This window comes from Fringilla coelebs (genome assembly GCF_963513975.1).
Source record: "Fringilla coelebs genome assembly, chromosome: 1".
In the NCBI taxonomy this organism is placed as follows: domain Eukaryota; kingdom Metazoa; phylum Chordata; class Aves; order Passeriformes; family Fringillidae; genus Fringilla; species Fringilla coelebs.
This window is the reverse complement of record NC_140028.1, coordinates 117,833,373-117,856,379: the sequence shown is the minus strand read 5'-3', so window position 1 is coordinate 117,856,379 and position 23,007 is coordinate 117,833,373. Positions and strand designations below refer to the sequence as shown.

The 23,007-nt window shown below is 38.8% G+C and overlaps 1 protein-coding gene across 1 annotated transcript in view; it reads right to left on the bottom strand.

Moving 5' to 3' along the window:
• Positions 1-23,007, bottom strand: part of RFTN1 (raftlin, lipid raft linker 1) — a 96,048-nt gene that overhangs the window by 66,769 nt on the left and 6,272 nt on the right. The window contains exon 2 of the mRNA XM_084220926.1: positions 19,128-19,283. Within this exon, the coding sequence (XP_084077052.1) occupies positions 19,128-19,272 (145 nt within the window). The 5' untranslated portion in view covers positions 19,273-19,283. The remainder of the gene's footprint in view (positions 1-19,127; positions 19,284-23,007) is intronic.

Sequence of the window (23,007 nt, the reverse complement as noted above, 5' to 3'; positions counted from 1 at the left end):
TCATGCAGAGATTAACAAAGTAGCTTGCATTCGTTACATGGGATTTCTTTCCATAGTCACAAGATAGTTATAAACTACAAAACAGACTGAAGCCTAGTTTCCAAACTGAAAAATTGCAAGAGGATTTCAAATATTTAAGGAAAAGGGAGGAGAAATAAATCAACTAAGTAGAAACTGTGGCTGAATACAGTTGCTATGATCTCATGAACATTTTTCAAGATACACTTATAACTATGATTAAAATCAATGACTTGGCACAGCCAGACAAACAAGAAGATAAAACTAAGTATTCCATCAAAGTATTACCATCAAGGTTTTCTTTTTTTCCCCAATTCACAAGGTAATTGCTTCATACAATAAATATATGCCAGGAGAAAAAGCTGGAATCTAGAGAGAGCATTTTAAACATTTGAATTTTATAAATTCAGCCTTCAACATGAAGATTTAAATTTACCGACATATCCAATAACCTCAGGAAGAAAGGTTAGGATCTATCAAGATAGCTCTTACTCCCCAAGCCAACCCATGCAACTGAGAACTGATAGTCTCCAGGGAAACCAAAATCCTCTTGGCAGGTCATGCCTGTATATATTTTATACATAACACTTTGCATTATATATACGGAAAAGGACAGACAGCTTTAGAAATGCTTGAAGGCTTTATTCAAATGTTACCTGCTGGTCTCTGTTTCTTGTCATTTTATATCGCCAGTGCTTCACAGGCACTCTCCCTTTGTGTTCCAATAGATGTTTTAGACTTTCTTGTAAAATCTTATTTAGGATGATACTGCATGCCAAGTTTGTTTGGTTTTTTTAAAAGCTAGAAAGGGATTTTTTCCTAATCCTGTCTTGGAAGTCCATATATTACCTTGTTTCAGATGTTCTCTTTTCTTGACTGTATCAATGATATTCCTTTTCTTCAAAAGGCAGTCATAGATACTAGGCACTTAATATTTTAAATTAGATTAAGTATCATAGTGACTTTCGTCTTTCTATCTTTTTCCTAGCTTGCAATATTATATATTTTAGATAAAGAGAAGACACTTCCAAATGATACATGTTTTTCATTTGGAACATAACATACAGTGCAACTTCTCACTATTCTTTTGGTCTCTATTAAATCAAAATCCCCTATTTAGAAAATGCTGTGATTTTTCACAGATGTCTGCTAAATTGTTTTCAGCTATACTGGCAAAACTAAATAAATGTTAAAGCAGCCAGAAATGTAACACAGGTTTTATAACCAAGCAAGCAGTGTTACTTGTGTTACTTGAAGGTATACTCTCAATTAGATTTTGGCCCCAGGTTTAGTCATTTTTGAAAAAGAAAGCTGGCTAAGAGAATGCTACATGATAAATAAGGATTAATTCAGTATAAACAGGAGATATTCAGGGGCAGGTAAATTAAATTCAGAGGAATGGCTTATAATGCATTTGGATTTTTTAAAAACACATTACCCTGCAGTAATTTTAAGATGAACACTTCTGTGGACACACAAGACTCCGAGCACAACAGCTTGTTAGATTATAAACAGAGTCAAAATTGAGCTATTTAACTCCATCAAAATTTCCAGGAAAACACCAAATTTTAAAAAGGAATAAAAGCAAATTAGATCTGGCTTATTTTCCAATTGCTAGGCCCACCTGGGGAACTGCAATGAAAAACCAAACGGAAAACATTCTATAGTATTTACTATTCCTCTCAGCTCTCCTGCCCCACACTTCCATTTTTTTTTAAGTATTGATAATGAGAATATATTCACACCACTGCTAATTGTAAGAATACCTCAGTCAGGGTATGTGAATTTCATATGAAGAGTCTGTCTTCAAAAGCAAGATCAATATTTTACTGTCCCAGCAGATCTCATGTCACCCTCATGAGACTTGCTCTCAGTGCCACCGGTGAGCTGCACTTGTACATCTCAGCTATCCCACAGCACCAAAGGGAACTGAAGCTGTTCTGGTATTTGCAGCAAAATTTGCAGGTCCAAGCCTTGTTGTTCAAAGTCATCACAGGAAACCCACGACAGATTTAACATGCAAAGGTTTGCATGGGAAATACAAAAATGCAGGGTAGCAATAATCCCTATCAAGCAAATTCCCCAACTGTTCCTGATTAATTTGGCATGTGGAAGAGTCGTGTATCATCCCATTATGATTGTTAGAGTGACCAGAAAAACTAATGCCAGAAGATACAAAGTTAGAATCACGAAATGGATCGGTCATTTTGCAACGAATTAGGCAAGTGTTAAATGAGGTAAGAGGACCTCCAAAGAGGACCTACTTTCCTGTCCCTATATTTTTGGATTTGCCAGCTCTGTTGGTACACAAGGGTGGTCAAAGATCTGATTAAGATCAGTACAAGATAAAATATTTCTCCCTGACTTTTGCTACCTGTGCTATTATACAAATTCCTACTCAAGTTTTTCGTCATTAGCTAACGGAGAGTGATTCCCACTAATGAAGCTTTGGTTCTTCAACCTTGCTGTCACAGCCTCAAATGTTCCTTTGGTTTTTTTTTCTTCCCACCTCTTGGATTCCTCAAACTGATAAGGAACGGTGATTATGTGGCTACAGTGGAACAATGCACGAACTCACTGGCCAATGAGCTGCCAGTGCACATCTTGGTTCTCCTTGCCTTTCCCTGATTAATAGAGGTCTCAGTCTTCTGCCCAACTGCCAGTTTCCACAGCTCTAGGAGCAGCCTAAATTTCTCACAAATTGCTTTGAAATTGTGCGGTTATAATTATTTGGAGGAATGAGACAGACAGACTGTGAGCCTTTTTTAACTCTCGTTTCCCTAGGAAACCGGTTCAGAAACAAAACAGAAAATCCATCACACTACCACCTACAAACCCTCTGAAAAAAAATATTCCTTCAAAAATAAACACCTAGAAAGAAAATCCTGCAAAAGGTATTATGGGATATTGCCTTCTGTAACACCTCTAACAGTGTATATAACAGTGATGAGGCTTTCACAGAATATTGAAAACTACTAGCAAGCAATAGTTCACCACTGGCACCTAAAAGCAGTATGTCACTGCCAAACACACCACATCACTTCAACTTGGCAAGAATGCTTGATAGAAAGCCAAAGAGTAGTGGAAAAGGCTGTTAGAAGTTAACAAAGCACTTCCCAAAAGTACTGTTTTGTTTTTTTAGGCAAGTCTGCTAGAGCATGGGTGATGGATTTACTAAAGAAAAAAGCTTTTCTTGGCAAAAAAAACCCTGCTTTTTTCGCTTAGAGCAAATTTTCCTGTCACTCTGCAGAATTTGAACTCCTACTCCCTCGTTTCAGAAAAATGCGGCCAGTTTCTGTTTTCAAGTGAAGAATTCCCACACAGTGATACTTATAGCATGGAAATCCATTGCTTAATATGGGTCATGGGAAAATGACCACAAATTCAAGCATCATTACAATGGAACAACCATAGCAAATTATATTTTTTTTAGTTCACAATAAAATGGTTGTTGCTGCAATTTTGTTTGCAAATAGTAGCAGAGTATTTCTCCAAAAGTTTATGAGAAGGTATTGTTTTACCCTTATTTCCCAGAGTCATTCTGTCAGAAAAAGTGCTGCAACTACAACATTTATTGGAAATTAAAAGGAAAGATGCAGAGAAACCTTATCTTCAAAGCTGCTAAGGAACAAATTAATGAAGTAAATATAATCTAATACCAAAGTAGTAAGTATATGCAACAAAGATGTAACAGATGTTGTGTCCAACAGGGACAGAATACTTTCATGGTATGAAGGTGGTAATTAAAAACATTACGCAGACAATCTTAAGTTCTAAGACTTACTTCCCTTATCCCCCGGATAAGATCCCTTTTGAGTTAGTAAGATCAAAAATTAATTTCTTAAATGCACATTCTTACTGATTAAATAACAGAATACAGAGGCAAATGAGCAGGTCACTTTCATGGTTCTATTTACAAGGAATAGAAAATAACCTTTACAGGTAGCACAGTGGTGTGTGACAATGCGTATTCACAGTGACCACATAACAGACCTGCAGGCTGTTATTCCTATCAGCTCCTCCTTGCACAGACAATACCTCAGAAGCAAAACTAGGAAAAAGTGCAAAGCACAGTGCCTCTATGCCCTGGCTAATACTGTCTTCTTTCTGCTCCTGATAAAGCAACCCAAAGAGAGGTCACAAGCAGCCACACGTGGCTCTGACTTCCAATCATATGACAGCCCACGTCAAAGACGCTTTCACTTCTCCCCAGTCCTAAATGGATTCTGCAAAACAGAATTTCTAACTTCTCTTATGTCAAAAAAGGCCAGACCTGCTACTGGCTAAAAATGAAATATCACTGATAAAGTAGTCTGAGCTTTCACCAATGTTTCTGGAAGGGTACCCTGAAAGTATCTGTTGATGAGAAGACCAATTTTTCACAAAAATTTACTATAATAAAAAAAAAAACCAAACTAAACAAACAACAATGACAACAAGTAGTGCAAGAGTGCAGCCTGACAACGAAGTGTTACAATTAAAAAGTGTTGTATTCATTGAACATGTGGTGAAGAACAATGAAAATAATCCCACAAAATATGTCCAATTTTATCTATTTGATTACTTGAAAGGCTTCATCAAGGCATTCAACCCAGCTGGAAAAAGGGTGGACGGACTGCAAAGAAAGACAGATGCTGCATCTGAGCTGAGCATTCCTAAGTAAATAAACAACAAAAACAAAACAAAACAAAAAAAAGGCAATTCTGACACAGTTCCAAACTTTATGAAACAATAACTTAACAAAAGACCATTTATTCTGTCACTCTCTTTTTGTTCTTTTGTTTGTGATTCGAGATAGAAGTAGATGCTAATTTTTTTTTTTTTTTTTGCTTACTAGTAATCTGTACAATAACTGCTTGCGAATTAACCCATGCAATTTTGGACTATTTGTCAATTCTTTTACCAGTTGTTATTAAGAAATTCAGGAAACAATTGTTCAGATAGAAGAACACCACAAAGGGCTAGGCAATGAGGAACTACAGCAGTAGACTGCTGTTTATTTATACTTTGCTAGTAACCATGTCCTGGCTTATCTCTAACTTTCTCAAAAATTCCACCTGTTTATTTGTAAACCTCATACCTCATTCTCTTTCAGATTTAAGGCCTTTTATCAATTCATTTGGAAACGCGTGGCACCTTTAGGACTTCTCACATCCTTGATGTCTTTAATTTTTTATGTGCCACATCGTACGCAAAAGCCTCTGTATTCTCAGACTGAGGTGAACTCTTTCAACTGATGACTGTTTAACAGAGACAGATAATATTTTTGCAGTTCTTAACTCACCTGATGACTGTCAAGCTTGTCTTTCGTGGGCTGATCAAGAGATGCAGCTCACAGCAAAGGCTTAATGAGATTCTCTTCTCCTTGAAAGGACTGTTTCTTTCAAGAAGAATCTGTAGCTAATCACTGCAAGTCTCAAGTTGAGAGGATGATTATTTGGGGGGAGACAGAAGCTGCAAGTTCTGCACAATTCAACTAAAGAAGCTTCATTTATATGAAATGAGCAGGTTTTGCAAAAACCAGGTGGCTGGGAAGCCTTAAGCTTGCACTTCCTGTACTAGACCTTATCACAGTCCATGGGTTACCACGTACCAGGAAGAGCCACAACACTTCACTGCAGCAGCTGCTGAGCAAGCATCGGACTCAGCCGAAACTTCTCAAGTACCACCTCATATCTTGAAAACTCCCCTGCTTTTCCTAAGATTATCACAGAGCATATATAGTGTGTCACAAGTATCAAGTAATTTGCAAAACCATTACTGTACACAAACCAAGAGTCTGCTGGGTGTGCAAGTTGTATCACAGAAAGCAGGCTGCAATTTCACGTAACAATTGTGTCACTTCTCAGTCCAGGAAATTACACACTTGTATGACTGCAGTAAGATAAAACCAAGTCACTGAGACTGTTTAAAACACAGGACAAAAATATGCAACACGTGCCAGGGTTTTGCCAAGATAGCTGAACGAGTGCCAAAGGAGCTAGCTGGGGAACTGGAAGCAAGACTAGCGTAGTGTTTGGCAAATGCTAATAAGTTCTTGTCCTCTACAGAAGCAATGAACATATTTTCAGGCTGCCTCATCGCTTAAAGAGAAGGCCACAATCTGGAGGCCTGGATCAATCTTTATCAGCTTTGTAATATGTTATGGCTGCAAGACAGTAATGATCAAATGGTATTTCACCAAGTGACTACACTGAAGAGTTCTGACACTGCTGCAAACTAGCCACGAACCAGCAGACACCCAGAATACAGCACTAAACTGACACCTATGGCAAAAAGGTGTTTTATACCAGGCTCAATGTGAGATGTTTGCTTGACAGCATCTTCTACAAACTTACTAGGCTACCTGTCACCTGTGCATACGCACACAGGCACTGAAAAACAAAACAGTAAAAAAGGCCTGAAGCAGATAAAGCACCTTCACAGGCATAGGATCAATGCCTCTCTATATACCAAGTAAAGGTAAAGAAAACGCAGGTGAGGCTTTCACACACAAAACCCATGCAAATGTTGTGAGAACAGTAACCTGAAGAACAGTTAAGATTGAGACAATAATTAAGGTTTGCAAACTACATTATTTTGCTGAGTACAATATTCACAACCTTAATTAAAACTGCAGTCACAATTATGCTTGTTGCTAAAGCAACAATTCTACGTATTTACAGAACAGGGCAAAGAAAGTGAGAAATTGTGCAGTTTCCATGATAGATTAAAACTACGTAAATGTTCTCAGGTTATTCTCTAAACAAAATTTAAATTGACTGTTGATCTTTTCTAAAAATGACAGCATTTTAAGGTTTAAAGTAAGCTTTCCCCTGTTCAATAATGAAATAAGTATAACACACTCAGAGGACGTTTTTCCTGTCACTGAGATTCAAAAGAAGAAAAAAAAAATAAAAAAGAAGTTGTCATGAAAGACCCAAAGGGATCTGAATCCAGAAATATAAGTTGTCTTCTTCAGTAAAAGACCATGTGCCTGCCCATGCATGATACGATGGGTTTTATTTAAGCAGAACTTGATAGCAAATCTTGTCAGAGTGACAGCCGCAGTCCCTGCCGGGCTTCATTGATACAACACAACAAAAAGGCATCCCTCTGGCACTGGAAAGCTCCCAAAACACTGCAAACTCATGCAAGGCCATGTCTTCTCTTCCTGCTAAACATGTCAAATGCTATCTGTCCCCCTCCATTTCTACAGTCACTCATGACCCCTTAAATTCTTTTCGTTTGTGTTCAGCTACTCTCGTCCTTTGATATTTTTTCCCTGTTTCATCTGCTCTATTTTCTCCTGATGCCCACTCCTTTCTGAAGACCTTTTCTCCTCTTTCCACCATGCATGAGTGCTCATATCAAGGGAGCAGGGCATAGGAAGTATCAAGCTAACACCTTAGACTCCAGACACAGTGAGGTGATGCTGTGAAATCCCTTCCCTGTCCAAACACAGGAGAACAGAGCAATGGCATTACACACAATGTTTGGGGGTCTCCAAGTCCACGACCCACAACTGGTCCAGGCCAGGGTGGCTCTGCCTCTTTGAAAGACATAGGTGGCAGAGGCCTTAGGGCAGTGCCCTTTCCTACTGCACTCATGAAAAGCCAACTGGTCCCACACCCCCTTAGGGGAACAGCAGCATCAGCATGGTCCTGCTCCTGGAACTTTTCTCAGCTCTGTGTGTGATCTGCTGCAGAGATAGCCAGAGCATGGGGCCTCATTTTGTACCAGGGGAGGTGCTATTCAGTGAAAGTATGTTGGAAGATTTGCTCTTATTACCCATTTCAACAATTCAATGCTATTGAATTGCTGGTATTCAATGGAAGGTTGTTGGAAGATTTGCTTTCATTCCCCTCATTCCAACATGCAGCTCACAGACAGGGTGCATACCTCTCACATTCTCTCCATGACAGGAGGTGCAATGCTAGGCACCAAAGCTGAGTTAAATTTTGTTCCATTAATTCTCTGGTCATGCTGGTCCCTGGGGGAATGTTTCTGGTGTAGGCCATATCAGCACCCCATCATCATTTTTCCTTGTCTTTGTCCCTGCTCTTGGAGTTTCAGATCCCACTTTTGTTCCATGTTTGTCTTACCACTTTACTTGTAACTTTGGGCCATGTTCATCTTGTCTGACAATAAAGTTAACCAATATGTTACTTGAACTCTTTTTCTGCCCCACTGCTGCTTAGCTGCAGCTGTGCCTTCCACTCCACTTCTTCAGTGGAGAAGCCTAAAGTGTCTGTGTTGTCTGGGGCACAGCAGCAGGAATGCTATGGCACGGAGCCTGAGCCAGGGATGTTATAGCTCATCACAAGGCTGACAGATATCTTGATTGCTGGGGATTTTTTTTGTGGGTTTCTTTTTGCCTTTTTTTTTTTTTTTTGTGGGAAAGAGTGTGGAGGCAGTTTCTAGGATTGAAGGATTCTGGCTGTGAAGACCCTTTGGAGCTTTATATGAGCTGACATGTCAGCTGAGTGTTGACAGCCTATCAAGCAGCTGACAGGGCACGGTCCTCTGAATGGGATGCTTCAGCCAAAAGCCTAGGAAGAGGACTGGCAGGCCATTTCCTCTGTAAGCTGAAAGAAAAGCAGGGAAGGAACAGATGCTTCCCAGGGAGAAATACATGTTTGCTTGTTGAGAATGGGGGGAGATGATCTTCATACTGCAGGACTTGATCAGAATGTACTATTCCCCTTCCTTCTCCTTTATCTCCTCTCTACAAGCTAGGGGAGCAGAAGGACAGACTTCATCACCGTTCCTTTTGTCAGTTCCCCCTCCTTTATCACTTCTCATAAGAGAAGGGCACTCTTACCCCTCCCTTTTCCCACATGGTCTGCTGCTGCTGCTGCTACTTTTCAGCCATGTTTTTCCTTAGCAAAAAACTCAGTCCCAAGTCTGTAATAATTCCTAAGGTCCACTGAATCAGCAGCCAAAGGCACCTGCCAACAGGGAGAAAAAGTCAAAACAGGCATTGAGAGTCAGGCAAGAGACAAAGTAACTAGGCCCATATAAAAGAGATTAACAGCCAAATGCCACCAGGAAAAGACTGGATCTCCTCACTTCTAGACACTGAGCTCTGCTGAGCCTCTCTGCAAGAGCAGTGTTTGGAACAGTGTTTGCAGGATGACACTGCAAAGCTGTCCTCCCTCTCCAAACTGCCTAACCACTGACCAACAGGTACTGCAATCATGGGACGATACAGGGCAACAGCCACACCTGTGAACACAGGTTTGGACTCCCAAAATTTCATCCAGTGATGGCAAAGTCACAGCAGTAGCTTGTGCAACAGCAAATTCTGACCTACCCCACCATCCCCAGTGCGGAGAGGCAGGCACTAGCCCTACCAGTCCAACTTTGTGTCCTACACCCATGGTACCTTCCCCAGTGGGTGTAGGGCAGACCACACAAAAGAGCAAAAACTCGTAAAGGTTAAAACACAGTCCATGTCTTCATCCTCAGACAACAGTAAGGAGGAAGCAGCAGGTAGTCAGCCCATTTAGAGTGTGCTCACAGAGCAGCTGCTACAGCTGCCAGTGGCAAAAAGAAGTCAAGAGAAGTCATCAAGCAGTAGCTGCACTGATAGCATGTATGAAAATGCATTAACGGAAAACAAATCCAGAACAGATGTAGAACAGAAATCAGACATGCTTCTGAATGTGAAATCTCTTTACTAGCGTCACTTGGGCAGAGCAATGACAAGTACATCCGTGAGACGGATGCTGGGACAAAACAGCATGTCCTGGAGCAGCCCCCAGAAGGGCTCACAAGCCAGACAGGAGCATTTTGCAGATATCTTTCCTGCAGGCTGCTCTGAAACACAAGAAGTGGGATGTCCAGTGTACAGCAGAACACATGACTTGTCCAAAGTAAAACCCTCAAATGGTGAGTGTAAACTCCTCAGAAGCAACTGCCCCAACCTGGCTGTCTGCTCCTCTTGCCCTACACCACTGGCTTAAGACAATGCACAGCCTGACACCAGCCTGTCCTCTGCTGCGTGGACCCTTGGACATGACCCACCAAGACACTGTTATAGGCTATATGAAACAGCTGAATGCTGACACAGTTTCCATCAGAACGGAGGCTTTGTATTCTTCATGTTGGAACATTAGGAATATAAATGCAAACATTATAAAAAATCCTGCACAATCAATGTACATCTGTTTGGTGCTTTCCCTATCTCAAGGTCAAGAGCAGTTGACACCAAAAGTTCCTTTTTTCTCAAAGGGGCTATACTCCACTCAGGATGAACCAATTCTAAACTTTTGTTTGCAGGAGATTTTAGCCTAACAACAACAATTTATTTTGTAAATATATTAAGAACTCCATTACAATACTACATAGATTTTGTATATTATCTTTTATCTGGATGATGTCAAGGAATTTGTAGCAACAAATTCTAAAAAGACTCAGCAGATTACCATAGCAATGACTCCTAATCACTTCTCTCTCCTAATAAAACCATGAGACTTTTACTTTTTGAAGTTACTGCATGATCTCCTGCTCCAGTTAAACATAAGGCAAGTTTTGCTTCTGAGAAAACAGAAAAAAAACCCTGTGGCTTTAATAATTTCACTATTCCATGAGAAATGCCTGTCTGCCAGCCTTGCAGACTGCCAAATCTGGCTCCTTGGCTCTTGAACAGCATCAGGAGGATGAAAACCACATGAAGATTGGAAAAATGTGAAAAGCCAGAGGCCAAAGAAAAGACACAGCCACTCAGAAAGATCACATGCAGTTCCTCAGTTGCTGAGAGAAAGAAAAGGTTTCTTAGAAGTTGAGAACTCTTCTTAGACAGTATCTGTACTTTTCCATGATGTGAGTGAATTACAGCATTCATGTAAACGTGATGAATGGAATGTATCTCTTGGAAGTGCTCACTAACTACATTAAGAAGAACCCTGAGCTCACACAGTAGAGAAAATCAATGACTGTGTGGTAAGAATGGAGTATTATAGGAACCCAATCTTCATTCTAAGAATGAGTGCAGACTAGAAAGTTAGTACCCACATGACTATTGTGGCACACATTTTTTGAAAAAGTGAAACATGTATAAATAGAACATCCTGCAGATGTTCCTTTCCTCCCTAGTCCATTTCTGTTTTGCACACACCCATTGCCTAAATACACAAGCAGAATCCACACAGAAAGCGTGGCTATGACATCACTAGATGTACTTGGGAAACCAAAACTGTTTCCAAGCATAAGCTGAAAACAGAGTTCCAAACCACATCATACTTACATTCTTTAACATATTTGAGATGCTCTAACATACATACCATATTGTATCTAAGGTTTCATCTAGTCTATAATGTATTATTCCAACACAAAATAGTGATGTCACAGTACAGCTGGATCTTGAGGGGACAAGAAATGCCAGCAAACTCTAGGCTTTTTCATATTTGAAATTATGTGAATGGTACAGCTTTTCTGCAGGTATATAGCTGTTATTTGGGCTAGAATAGTTAGTTCATACTATTGACCAGCTTCTTGCTTTGAAGGCCATGGTCTAGCCACCAGCACAACGGGCTACCCAGAACGTATTCCCAGTTCTGTCACAGTCATCACAGGACTTCAGCAAAAGCTCTTTGCACTTTCTGTTGTGTTATAATTAAGTGCAGAAATAATGCAAAATTTAAGTGATTGAAAGCTCATATCCTGAGGAATTACCCCTCTCAATGATATATATATGTCTGTGTATTGCACACCCCACTGATGGACAGATACAGACCACACATATATATATATATATTTATATACATATGTTAGAAGAAAAAGTGAGTGCATGCAGTCTATCACAACAAGGATCTAGATACAACCAATAATTATGGAAAGCAGAGCTTCCACTTAGAAACTAAAATACATCTCACAGTTGTGCATCCTTATTTAAAAAACAGTAAAGTTCAAATCTAATGACTCTTTCCAGCAATTATATTTATGATGTAATTTATGGCATTTATTAAACTCCCAACATATGGAATGCTCCTTTTATGTCAAATTGCAAGTTTCCCAAGACACACATGTGAGTTTTATAAACTGCTACAGCAGGAACATTTTATTTTGATGTGACTTACAAGTGGCAAGTCCTGAAGGGTTACTGGAAATTATCTCTGCTGGCTGGAGCAAGCTCATGCTGTGGATTTGATCCCTGCATAGGCCATTCATTTAAAGAGTTGGACTCAATGATCCTTGGGGGTCCCCTCCAATTCAGAATATTCTGTGATTCTGTATTGCCACAGGCTGGAATTCACTTGAAACAGAAAACCAAGCCAAAAAATTTCATTTCTTCATATTTGTATTAACAGAAAGGACAGAAGCTCAGATCCAGCAAAACCCTTACTCTGGTTCTTTAGATCACATACATATAATCCAACTAAGCTGAATGAGATATGCACATGGACAAAGCTTTATGAAAGGGGAAGCATTAGCAGAATATGGGCTACAAAGAAGTAATCCATTGCCCTCTCCTGCTCATCATCTTTCTGCTCTGAACCTGCTAGACATTAATCTGCTCTGAAGCATTGTTTTAGTCAGTTATAGGTGATCTATACACTGTCTGGTTCAAGTTATCACATCTCATAAATAACCTAACAATATTTTGCCATGTTAATTTTATTTCATCACTCCTGAGGACTAAATGGTGGCAACAGACCTGGTCAACTTGAAATACAAAACTCAAATGTTAATTTAATTTATGTTCTTCTGCTTACAGAAATAAAAACAAAATTAAATAACTTTGCCAATGGGGAAATATTTGCTTTTACTAGTCTTAAATCAAATCACACCTGCAAATGTAGAGTTGTAGGTTTTGTTCTTTTTTCAGTCACACAGCCACTTGCTTGGAGTTTTTTTATTTTTTATGTTTGGGTTTTGGTTTTTTCCCCCAGGTGATTGGTGAAGTGAAACAGAAAGCAGAAGTCAGGCACAAATAACTGCTTAATGTAAAAATTACTGATAGGAAGAAAAGGTAAGCACTGAAATCAACAACAAGTACTATGTTCTACAGCAAAAAGAATTTCCTGACAAAAGATGCATACACTTTTTACAGGAAAAATGCTTCTCTGTCATCTACTTGTAAAATTTCTAGTGCATGACACTTCAAATTCTGAATAAGACTTCTTTCCTTCTTCAAGGAGAAAACTGAGGGGGCTTCTAATTTCAGCCAAAACTGAAATTTAATCTCAAATAAAAGATTCCAATGTGGATATACTCTTAACTATTGATTCTAATATAATAATGCCCTCTATAAAGGTCCATCAACACATCATTTGTGTCTTGTATTAGGAAAAAAAAATCAATAAAAAATCAAAAGCCCAGCCACAGCAGTTTTAATAAAACTGTAGTAAGTGGTTTTAAAGCAGTATAACTGTCTCGGAAATTTGATGGTAACGTATCCATATGCTTGTCAGAACTTGAAAGATATATACACTTTCAAATTTAAATATATATATGCCAAAATGCCTCAAATAAGAAGGTTTCATGTATGTAGTAAATTTATTAAACTAGGAGTACTATCCTGGTAAAATACATGGCCTTAGACTACAACACTTACAACATTTAAGCCAAAAATATGGTTGGGAATGTTAGAATGTAATTAATAACCTTAATTTTAAATAATTTTCTTCATGTTGTTCACCAAGTTTGTTTTTGTTTTTGTTTTTTTTTTTACTAAAGAGACAAATTCTTGACAATCAGGATAAAAACCATATGTTCATTTATTCACATCATAACTTAAAAACTTCTTTGGGACATGTGAAGTATTGCTATTTTTTATTCCATCAAAACATCTGGATTTTAGTGGTTTTACAGCATAAATGGCTTGTTCAGAGTATAGCCTTTCCCCATTAAAAAAAAAATTTATACCCCATTCCATTCTCATCACATGGCTAGCATATGCTTCATGCCAACTTTATTCAAGGCCAAAACCTATCATAACTCACCAGGCCAATGAATTACTATAGGAATGTAAAGCAAAACAGAAAAAAAAAAATCCAATCAAGTCAGTCAAAAAAAAATCCCCTAAACACCAAAAAATTCCACACTATTCTGAGAAGTGAAAAGTGAAATTACTATCAGATTCCTGTTTTTTCACAGAAGGTCATCATAACCAGAGGTGAAAGAAAAGAAATAGGGGATAAATAAGTTAGCTTAGTTGCTGAATGATCTGTCAAAGCAAGTACAGTTTTCCAAAATAAGTAGATCAGATAAGAGCAAGGAAGGAATGCAGATTATTGAAATATTTCTCTTTCCAACAAAATACCAAAACAAAACAAACCAGCTTACCCCATAGAGGCACTGTTGAAAACATGTTTGCTAAAGACTATTCCATCTGCCAGCACATATCCTCCTGAGATTTGCTCACCATTTGCCTCTTATTTCCAATAAAACTTGGAGATAGCAGAGGTATAAGATGATCATTCTTCATCCCATTTTTTTTATAAGGCAAAGGATGCAAAATAGGAAGAATTTCTGACTTTTGAGCAGGTGATACAATCTTTTGTTGTTTCAGGTTTTCTTTTTAGTAAAGGCCTGAAGTATTATAGGTACTAACTTGTTTCTTCCAGCTTTGTGGCAAAAGATTTGCTGTAACTCTTTTATTTTCCTTAGCTTTTTTATTGTTATAAAATTCAGTCATTGCAACTTAACATTGGTATTGTCTCTAGGGAAGTGAGAAGGCAACTTCCTCTGCACATCTTCTAACATTTTCATGAACCAGCAATGAACCACTCAATTCACAAATATAGTAACGTCTTCTTCACAAGTAAAAATGTGTGATGATTTTATCAATTTAATTTAGGTGAAAACTGATGTGGTTTCACCTGAGGGAGAAAAGCAGTCCATAAGCTTTGGACAGTACAGATGACTAAAGAATAGAACATGGAATAACACTGTCAAGGGACAACATGGAAGACAGATTGGATTTCTTGGAAAAGGCCACCTTCACAGAACAAGAAAGGCTCATAAGCAGATTTACAAAGCCAACAGCTCAAAACAAGCATGCCCACCTCAAGCCTGAAATGTCTTATCAAAGTGCCCCTTACTCCTCAAGTGCCAATCTACACTAGATAACCCTTTGCTTATCTCAATTTTCACACTTTTTCAATACGTAAAGGACAGTGGCAAATCTAACCACTTTAATTCTGGAGAACCATGCGGATTATCAGTGTTGTGGCACATAATGGAAACTGATGGGTTCTTCATAGCCTGCTTTCCTTGAAAGGTTGGATAGTCTTTCCATAGACACTTCACTTTCAAGTAAATCAGTTTCTAACACTGGGAAACATAAAAATGAAGTTTACACCTGAAACCTTATATCTGTCTTTTGCATCTATTATTTACACAGCACTCAAGTAAGTGATCAAACATTGTTTTCTACTGGACATACATCTGCATCAGTGCCAAGCAAGGCAAAAGTTCAGAAAATAATAAAAAAATTAATAAAGGAGCATATTATCTTACATTCTTTTAGCTGTGGATGTCAGAAGATAAACAGTAACCAAAGACAGCCAGCCAGCAAAGTTAAGCTTCTAGCTAACATTTCAGAAAAATGATTGTCAGGAGTTTTATCCCTGTTTTCAAGAGAGTGATGCTAAGGGAATGAGAATTCCAGAAGGTTGAGGGAGGTGATGCTGCCCCTCTGCTCAGCCCTGGGGAGGCCATATCTGGAGTGCTGCATCTAGTTCTGGGCTCCTCAATACAAGACAGACAAGGAGCTTCAGGAGCAGATCCAGCAGACAGCTACAAAGTTGGTCAAGGGTCTGGGGAATCTTTCTTACAACAAAAGGCTGAGGGAGCTGGGCCTGTTCAGCCTCAAGAAGAGGCAACTGAGAGAGGAGTTCATTAATATGCATAAAATATCTAAAGGGTGGGTGTGAAGAGGATGAAGCCAGCTTTTCTTTGTGATGCCAACAACTAAGACAAGATGCAATGGGCACAGGAAGTTCCACCTGAATATGAAGATGAACTTCCTTACTGTCCAAGTGACCACACACTGGAATAGATTGCTCAGAGAGGTTGTGGAGTCTCCCTCACTGCAGATATTCAAAAACCATCTGGACTCAATTGTGTGCCATGTGCTCTTGGATGACCTTGCTTGAGCAGGCAGGTTGGGTGAGATGACCCATTGTTGTCCCTTCCAACCTCACTCAGTGATTCTGTGAGTTCTTAACGGTGTGAGCTGATTTAAAAAAGGTTCTATTTCTCTACCTGACAATATGCTCCCTTCACTTCAACCAACTGCAGCATTCTTCAGACCATTCCACAAGACACCAATACAGCAGAGGAAAACCAAACAGAAAAACTGCATAACCTGCCAGATACACGAGTTAAATCAATTTACAGAGCTGACAGAAGGCAAGAGAGGAGAGCAGGATTTCCCCACATACAGCTGCAAAAACTTACCAAAAAAAAAAGAAAAGAAAAAGCAGCCAGCCAAAGTGGACTTTAAGGATATACCACATTCTGGAACTGATCTCTCATTATCCGGGTATCGGATTTGCAAATACATGCAGTTCTAAAGTGCAAATGTGATCAATATCCACCTTTATGTCTCAAGTCAACAAGAGCTAATTTTGGAACACAGAAAGAGATGCTAAGAACTTGGAAAACTTCTGGCAGTAAGCTGTGAATTAGCTCCAACCTGCAACATGCAGATAATCACATCCTTCTCAGCATTAAGATTAAAGACTTGTGAGAGATATAGTTATCAGAGCAATCATTGCTATAGAAAAGCTACAGAGAAAATGAGTATCTGTTTGCACTACCAGGCTCACTAGCTTTGTAAATAAGGCCTAGCATTAGAATACAATAAAATACTCTGTAGGCACTCATAATTTAACGTGGCTTATTCTAAAACCCAATGAAGGAGAAAACCTTTGGAAAAAATGATGTCATGATATACATACACACTGGAAGGGCTGAGGTAGATTCAGAAAACAGACTTCACAATCCAAATGGTTTTTTTACACCTCTAGGAGTATTTCATTCTCAGAAGCCTCCAAATCCACACAGATATAGGTGAAACACTCATTGTTAACTCTGTTTATCTGCAGAGGTTAGTTCTCAGCAAAAACATAAATGAATCAGTCATGATGCAAAAAGCCTGGAATGTCATAACACTACATAGTGCAACACGAGCCTTCACACAGCCAAGGACTAGAACAGGGAGGAAGGGAACTGCCAATCCTGAGAGCACATAGTCATAGGTGATAACTAAGGAAAAAGAGCAGGAACAACACTCTATCCCCACCACATCTGCCTATCTGCTGACATCTTCAGAGACTGGAGTGATGGGGATACAACATGCCAAAGCAGAACTCAGCGGAGCTAGAGAGCTTATGCCATTTGGCAAGCCCAAGAATCTGATAGAAGTGCTTCTACTAACAGTCTCCTTAAAGCCATGCCTCCTAAAATCGTATTATAACAATCTATGATGAGTAAGAAAAACATATACTAGTATGCTTTACAACAAACCTATGCATTTAATCAGACTTAGAAAGCCTGGGTTTAGCTTTTTCTCTTTTCACCAGACATCCTCCATGCCTGAGGCAAGCCACATTGCTACCACAAGTACTGATTCTTCCTCCCCAGTGTCAAATATGAGACTTCATGAGAGAACAGGATAATGCACATGCTAAAGCTTGAGAGACACTCAGACAGAACATTCCAGAAAAGCCCAGAGAAGTGTGTCCTCAATATTAATTCATTTTTGCTAATGACACAACTTGCAATACATCTCAGTAAAAGCTGTCAGACTATCAAAGGAAATAAACAGTTCACTTTGAAATAAAAACACATAAATGTCGAAACAACTGCAATACATAAACATGAAAAAAAATTCCTCTACCATTTGCTTGGTGCTCTCAATAACAGCAGTGCATCCCAATTAGTGTATCAAAAAACATAAGAGAACACAAATACAGAAGACAGGCACTCAAAAGTCTGCAAAGACAAAATTTCTCAACTCTCACAACTGCCTACAAGGGCACAGTCCTGTCCAATCACCTGTGCTAATCCTCCACCTTTTTCAAACTCAAATTTTCTTGCAGCAGGTTTTAAGACCAAATCAATTCCCACTACTCTGGGCTGACACACTGAGCTGCACGAGGTGTCTCATCAAGCGACACGGCGGCAGCTCTTTGTCTCACACCACAAGGGACTCAAGGCTCCAGCTTCTCCTTTGACCTGACTTGCAAAACAAGAGAAGTTGCAGCACACTGCAGGGCACAGAGGCTCTACCTGGCATCCTGCCAGCCAGCTCTAGCAGATTTTGGTACTGTGTTGTTTTATATATAGCAAGAAGCAGGTCCCAGCCTTCTGCTCAAGCTTCAGATTTCCAAATGGTGTGAGGAGTAATTGCTTGTAGAACAGGCTAATTCTGAAGTGAAAGAGGGCACAGGCAATGGTGTGAGCAATACTGACAGAGATGCCTGACGTCAATCAGCAAGGAAAAAACCAGAATATCTAAGGATTGTCACAAGAATTAAAACAAGACTATTTCAGACTGAAGGAAAAAAAACCAAGGTAAAAATTGCATGAGATTGAATCTTCACCCCCCCTTTGATGTTTTAGGTCTTCAGTGTCTCCCACTATCCTGTTTCCACCTACATGGGTGCACCTGTAAGTATCTAAAACCGCGTAAGAGTTATTTATGGCAAGCTATCAAAACTGAAGACACTAACTTCAGCCTCTCAAAATACCTCTCACAGAGCCCAGAGGGCACAAGGGGAGCAAGGAAAATGAGCAATAAAGCATATAACCTTGCAGACCTGAATTGCTTTACAATATGAAAGTTGGATAAAATGCAAATTAAGGAAACAAATCCACATCAGAGTAAAAAGACAAACAGAAATCAAAAAAAGCAAAGAAAACAAACCAGATAATAGGGGAAGGGTAAAAGAACCTAAAATCTGATAACCTGGAACTAGCTATAAGGCTAAAAATTAACACAAAATTCTCACTAAGATCTCTGCATGGAAGCATTATGACTGAAGAAAAGGCATTTACTTAAAGAAACTGAAGACATTTTAAGAACTTAACAACTATTCAAAAAACATTATGGACCATTAAGGCATCTACTTTAATAGAAAAAAAAAATCTAAAGAAAAATATTATGTACTTACTATCATTTAGTGTCGTGAAGTCCAAGAACCGATATTCATAGCAAACATCTATTTTGGTTTCCACCTGGGGCCTCTTCAAAGTTGAATAGATATTACCAGGTCGTTTTTCATCATGCTTCTCTAATTTGTTCAATCCACAACCCATTTCAGCAGTTCCTGATACAAAGAGGTAGGGAAAAGGGAAAATGCATAAACATTATTAACTTTCGAGTTTTTTCTTTCTGGTTTCATGCCCCACATTAGTACACTAGGGTGAATTTTAATTTTTAAATTCAAGCTGCCTACAAACTACAGAAAGTTTTGTAATTAAAAAAATGCTCAGATGGTAACTGAAGTATATACTACTCATATCTACCCTCAGGCATACTATTATTTTACTGGAAAATTGACAATTTAATGTATGTATTTTGCAACTTTCAAATGTATTCAATGGTACACCCTGGAAGACACACATTCCATTATAAAAAGTAGCTGAAAATGCAAAATAACTTGCTAATATTAAGGTTGTCAACCTAGTAACAATTTCTATATATGCAGTCACTAAGAGAGCACCTCGAATTAACTTTTACACAGATCTCTGTAATATTCAAATTAATATCTAGCCTTGTAATTCAATGGAAAAAGCAAGTTCTCTCTGCAGAGAGCTACCTGCATTTACAAATCAACCTCACTTCCTCCCACCTCATTTTTTTAGGAAATAATGGCACTTTACAGATCTGTCTTCAAAACAGAAGAGGCACCTGCCCACAGAGCTGCATTAGATAAATCTAGTTCTCTTTAATAAGCTGCCAGCCCACAACATTTTAAAGGATTATTCCTGACAACCATTCCTGCTACACATTAAACGTTTCTCAATATCCTGCACATTATAGCTCATCTGAGTATGAAAGAATGGAAGAATTATTTGCTGAAAATATTCAGGTGATCCAAATCCTCTAATTCCTCTCAACAACACTGGTGGGGCTCAGGCAAATTACTTCAACCAGCATCAAGTACAAAAACCAAAAGTATGAAGACACACAGGTAGGCACCTGACGTTTTTCATCACAACCCACCCAACATCCTACCACCACCTACATGGAGAAAGTCATGCTCTGAAAACAGGGAGGGAAATGCAGAATATACACCCAGTAACAAAGAGTGGCTCCCACAGGCCCCCTCAGATGCTCAAAGGCATGGGATCCATCCACACTTCACGAAGCACCAGGAAGGTCAGTGTCACAGCCTCCCTGCAAGCTCTGACACACAGCAGTGAGCACCTGAAAGTTCAGTCACAGATCAGAGCCACCTTTACCTTGACAGTTTGTAAACCTTAAGTGGAGAATGAAAACCTTGCTCAGGTTCACCATCTCCAAAGAGCTGCTCATAAGCTTGTGCCACAGCTCCATCCCCCAAGAGCTTAGAAAGTTAGGCAAACATACAGCCCCAATCTATTTGGAAACTACTTGCAGAAAATTACCTACATTTTTATTTATACTGTGGCTTAACGTTTATAAATTTTGTTTCTTCCTCATACTTCCTTGCAAAATCCCTTGCTGCATTTTGCTATGATAAATGCATTCAAGCCCTTTTCTGCCATTTCCTAGACAGGATCTGTGGTCCCTTCATCACCCCACTCACTCTCATTTGCATCACTGCTCTCATTTCTCTATATGAACACAGGTTGCCATATAGTCAAAATGAGACCTTAACAAGGCTTATGAAAATAACATTCATACTTCCCTGTCTCTAGTGCAAATAATACACCTACTGCACCTAAAATCATCATTCACAGCTGAATCATCACATTCACAGTTTACTGTCAGCTTCCTACCAGACAAAGAACCTGTTTCTCCTTATTTTTACCCAACACAACTAACTGAGAAGTTTCCAACTCATCTCTCATAACTCTACTCCATTCCTTTGTGTTTCCACTGCACAGTAATAGCCCCACCCCATTCTCCAGCACCCTTGGAAGAAAGAGCTGGAAGTTTTTCTGCACTCAGCAATACCACCCACCTTCTTATCATGTGTAAAGTCCACAAATGCCCACCTACATCTTCCTGCAGAGTCTCTAATAAATAGATCAAAATAGGACTGAACAACACATTGAACTTGAAAAAAGTAATACAGTAAATATTTGATCACACAGAACCTGGAAGCAGAAAAACATTTGCTACAAAGACCTCTAGCACTGAGAAAAAAGGATGATGTGATATTTTTATGCCTGAAGTTTCAATTTGGTGGATTCATCCAGCAGAAAACAACTTTCCCTGATTATTTTGAAGGAAAGGTAAAAACTACTTTAACAATTTCTATCAATGAAATCGAGGTTTCAGACTCAATTTTTTTAAATTTGGAATTTAAGGTTAAAAATCCTCGTGATCTTTTTATGTACCCAAAGTGATACTTCCCACCTTTTTTTATTTTGGTAATGACAACTATTACCATTAAAGGATTATTCTTTCATATATATAGCAGTTTCTTCTTTTGCCTGTGCAATATTATTTGCTTCAGTCTAAAATGTTATTTATTTTAATACATAAACATGTGTTGCATATTAATGAGCCTAACAAGACACTAGGTATTTTTCCACGAGCTATAATGGAACACATCTAGCAGCATACTTTTGCTAAGGATGAATAAAGATAGAAGTGTTAGCAAGTGTACCAAATTTCTTGTTTCAGCAATTGCCCAATAATTCTTACACATCATAAGTACACAGCATTTTGTAAGGAATAAAATTCCATTTCAGAGGTCATTCCACTGCAGTGCCTGCAACCTTTAGTTGTACAAATAGTCTGAAATCCACAGGACTCTTAGACAGTGATGGCTGCAGAAGGAGGCCTTGGGGACTCTGCATTTCACATCGCAGAGTGTTTTGCATTCTTTCCCAAACTGGGGTGAAAGTACTAAAAAATAAAAGCCTGCACTTCCAGCAGCAGCCACAGACACTCTCCTGTGCTCCTCCAGCATACATTTTCTCAGCCCTTTGGAAAAAAACTCCTCCACCCTCACTGCCCATGTGAGAAATGACCTCTGTGAACAGACACAACCCACAAGTCATTCAGCATAAGCTACCTACCCACTTGGGAACAGACTGAAAACACACTTTTTGTTATCAATTCCCTGAGTGACTGCTTCCTAGAAGACTGATTTTCACCTTTGTGCTGTTTAGCTAAAAGTTCAACAGTATCCTTGAGGATAAAGGCTTCCTCACATTTCGCTAAGTATAAGGCAGTTTTGTTACTTAATGCAGGCATAAGGAAAAGGATGATGAAAAAAGATGCTTTCACCTGAAAAAAATGAGGGATCAGGGACAAAAATTAAGTTTCACAACATCACAATCTTTTCCACAGTAATTAGAATACAAGTGCTACAATCTTCAAAAATTAAGTTCCTATTTCAACAGAGGACTCTTAAGTATGAAAATAATTCCACAGAGGTAGGAATTCTTAAAAGTTTTTTCAAATATACTGATGATGTGTGTATGACAAGTCATCACTCAATCACCAAATTCTGCTCAAAGTTATCCCACAAATGTCCTTCTGGGACAGCTTGCTTTATAACCTTTCAAAGGCTTCAGTTATTACCTTCTTCCTTTCATTCAAAGTTAGTCTTGTTTAGTCTTCCCACCATCATCTGAAAGTATCTCCTTGCTTTTCACTTACAAATCTACTTGTCAACAGGACATTATTCACCTTCTTAATCTTCTACATTGCAGTTATCAAAGAATGCTCTAAGAAATGTTCGTCACTGATGCATTCAAAGTAATTTAAACTCACTTCAATGCACATTTTCAGGTGCATTAGTTTGCTGTAAGACATGCTTAAGGTTACTGTACTACATAGATTTATCCTGGCTTTCTATACCTATATGGGAATTCCCCTTTTATTCATAT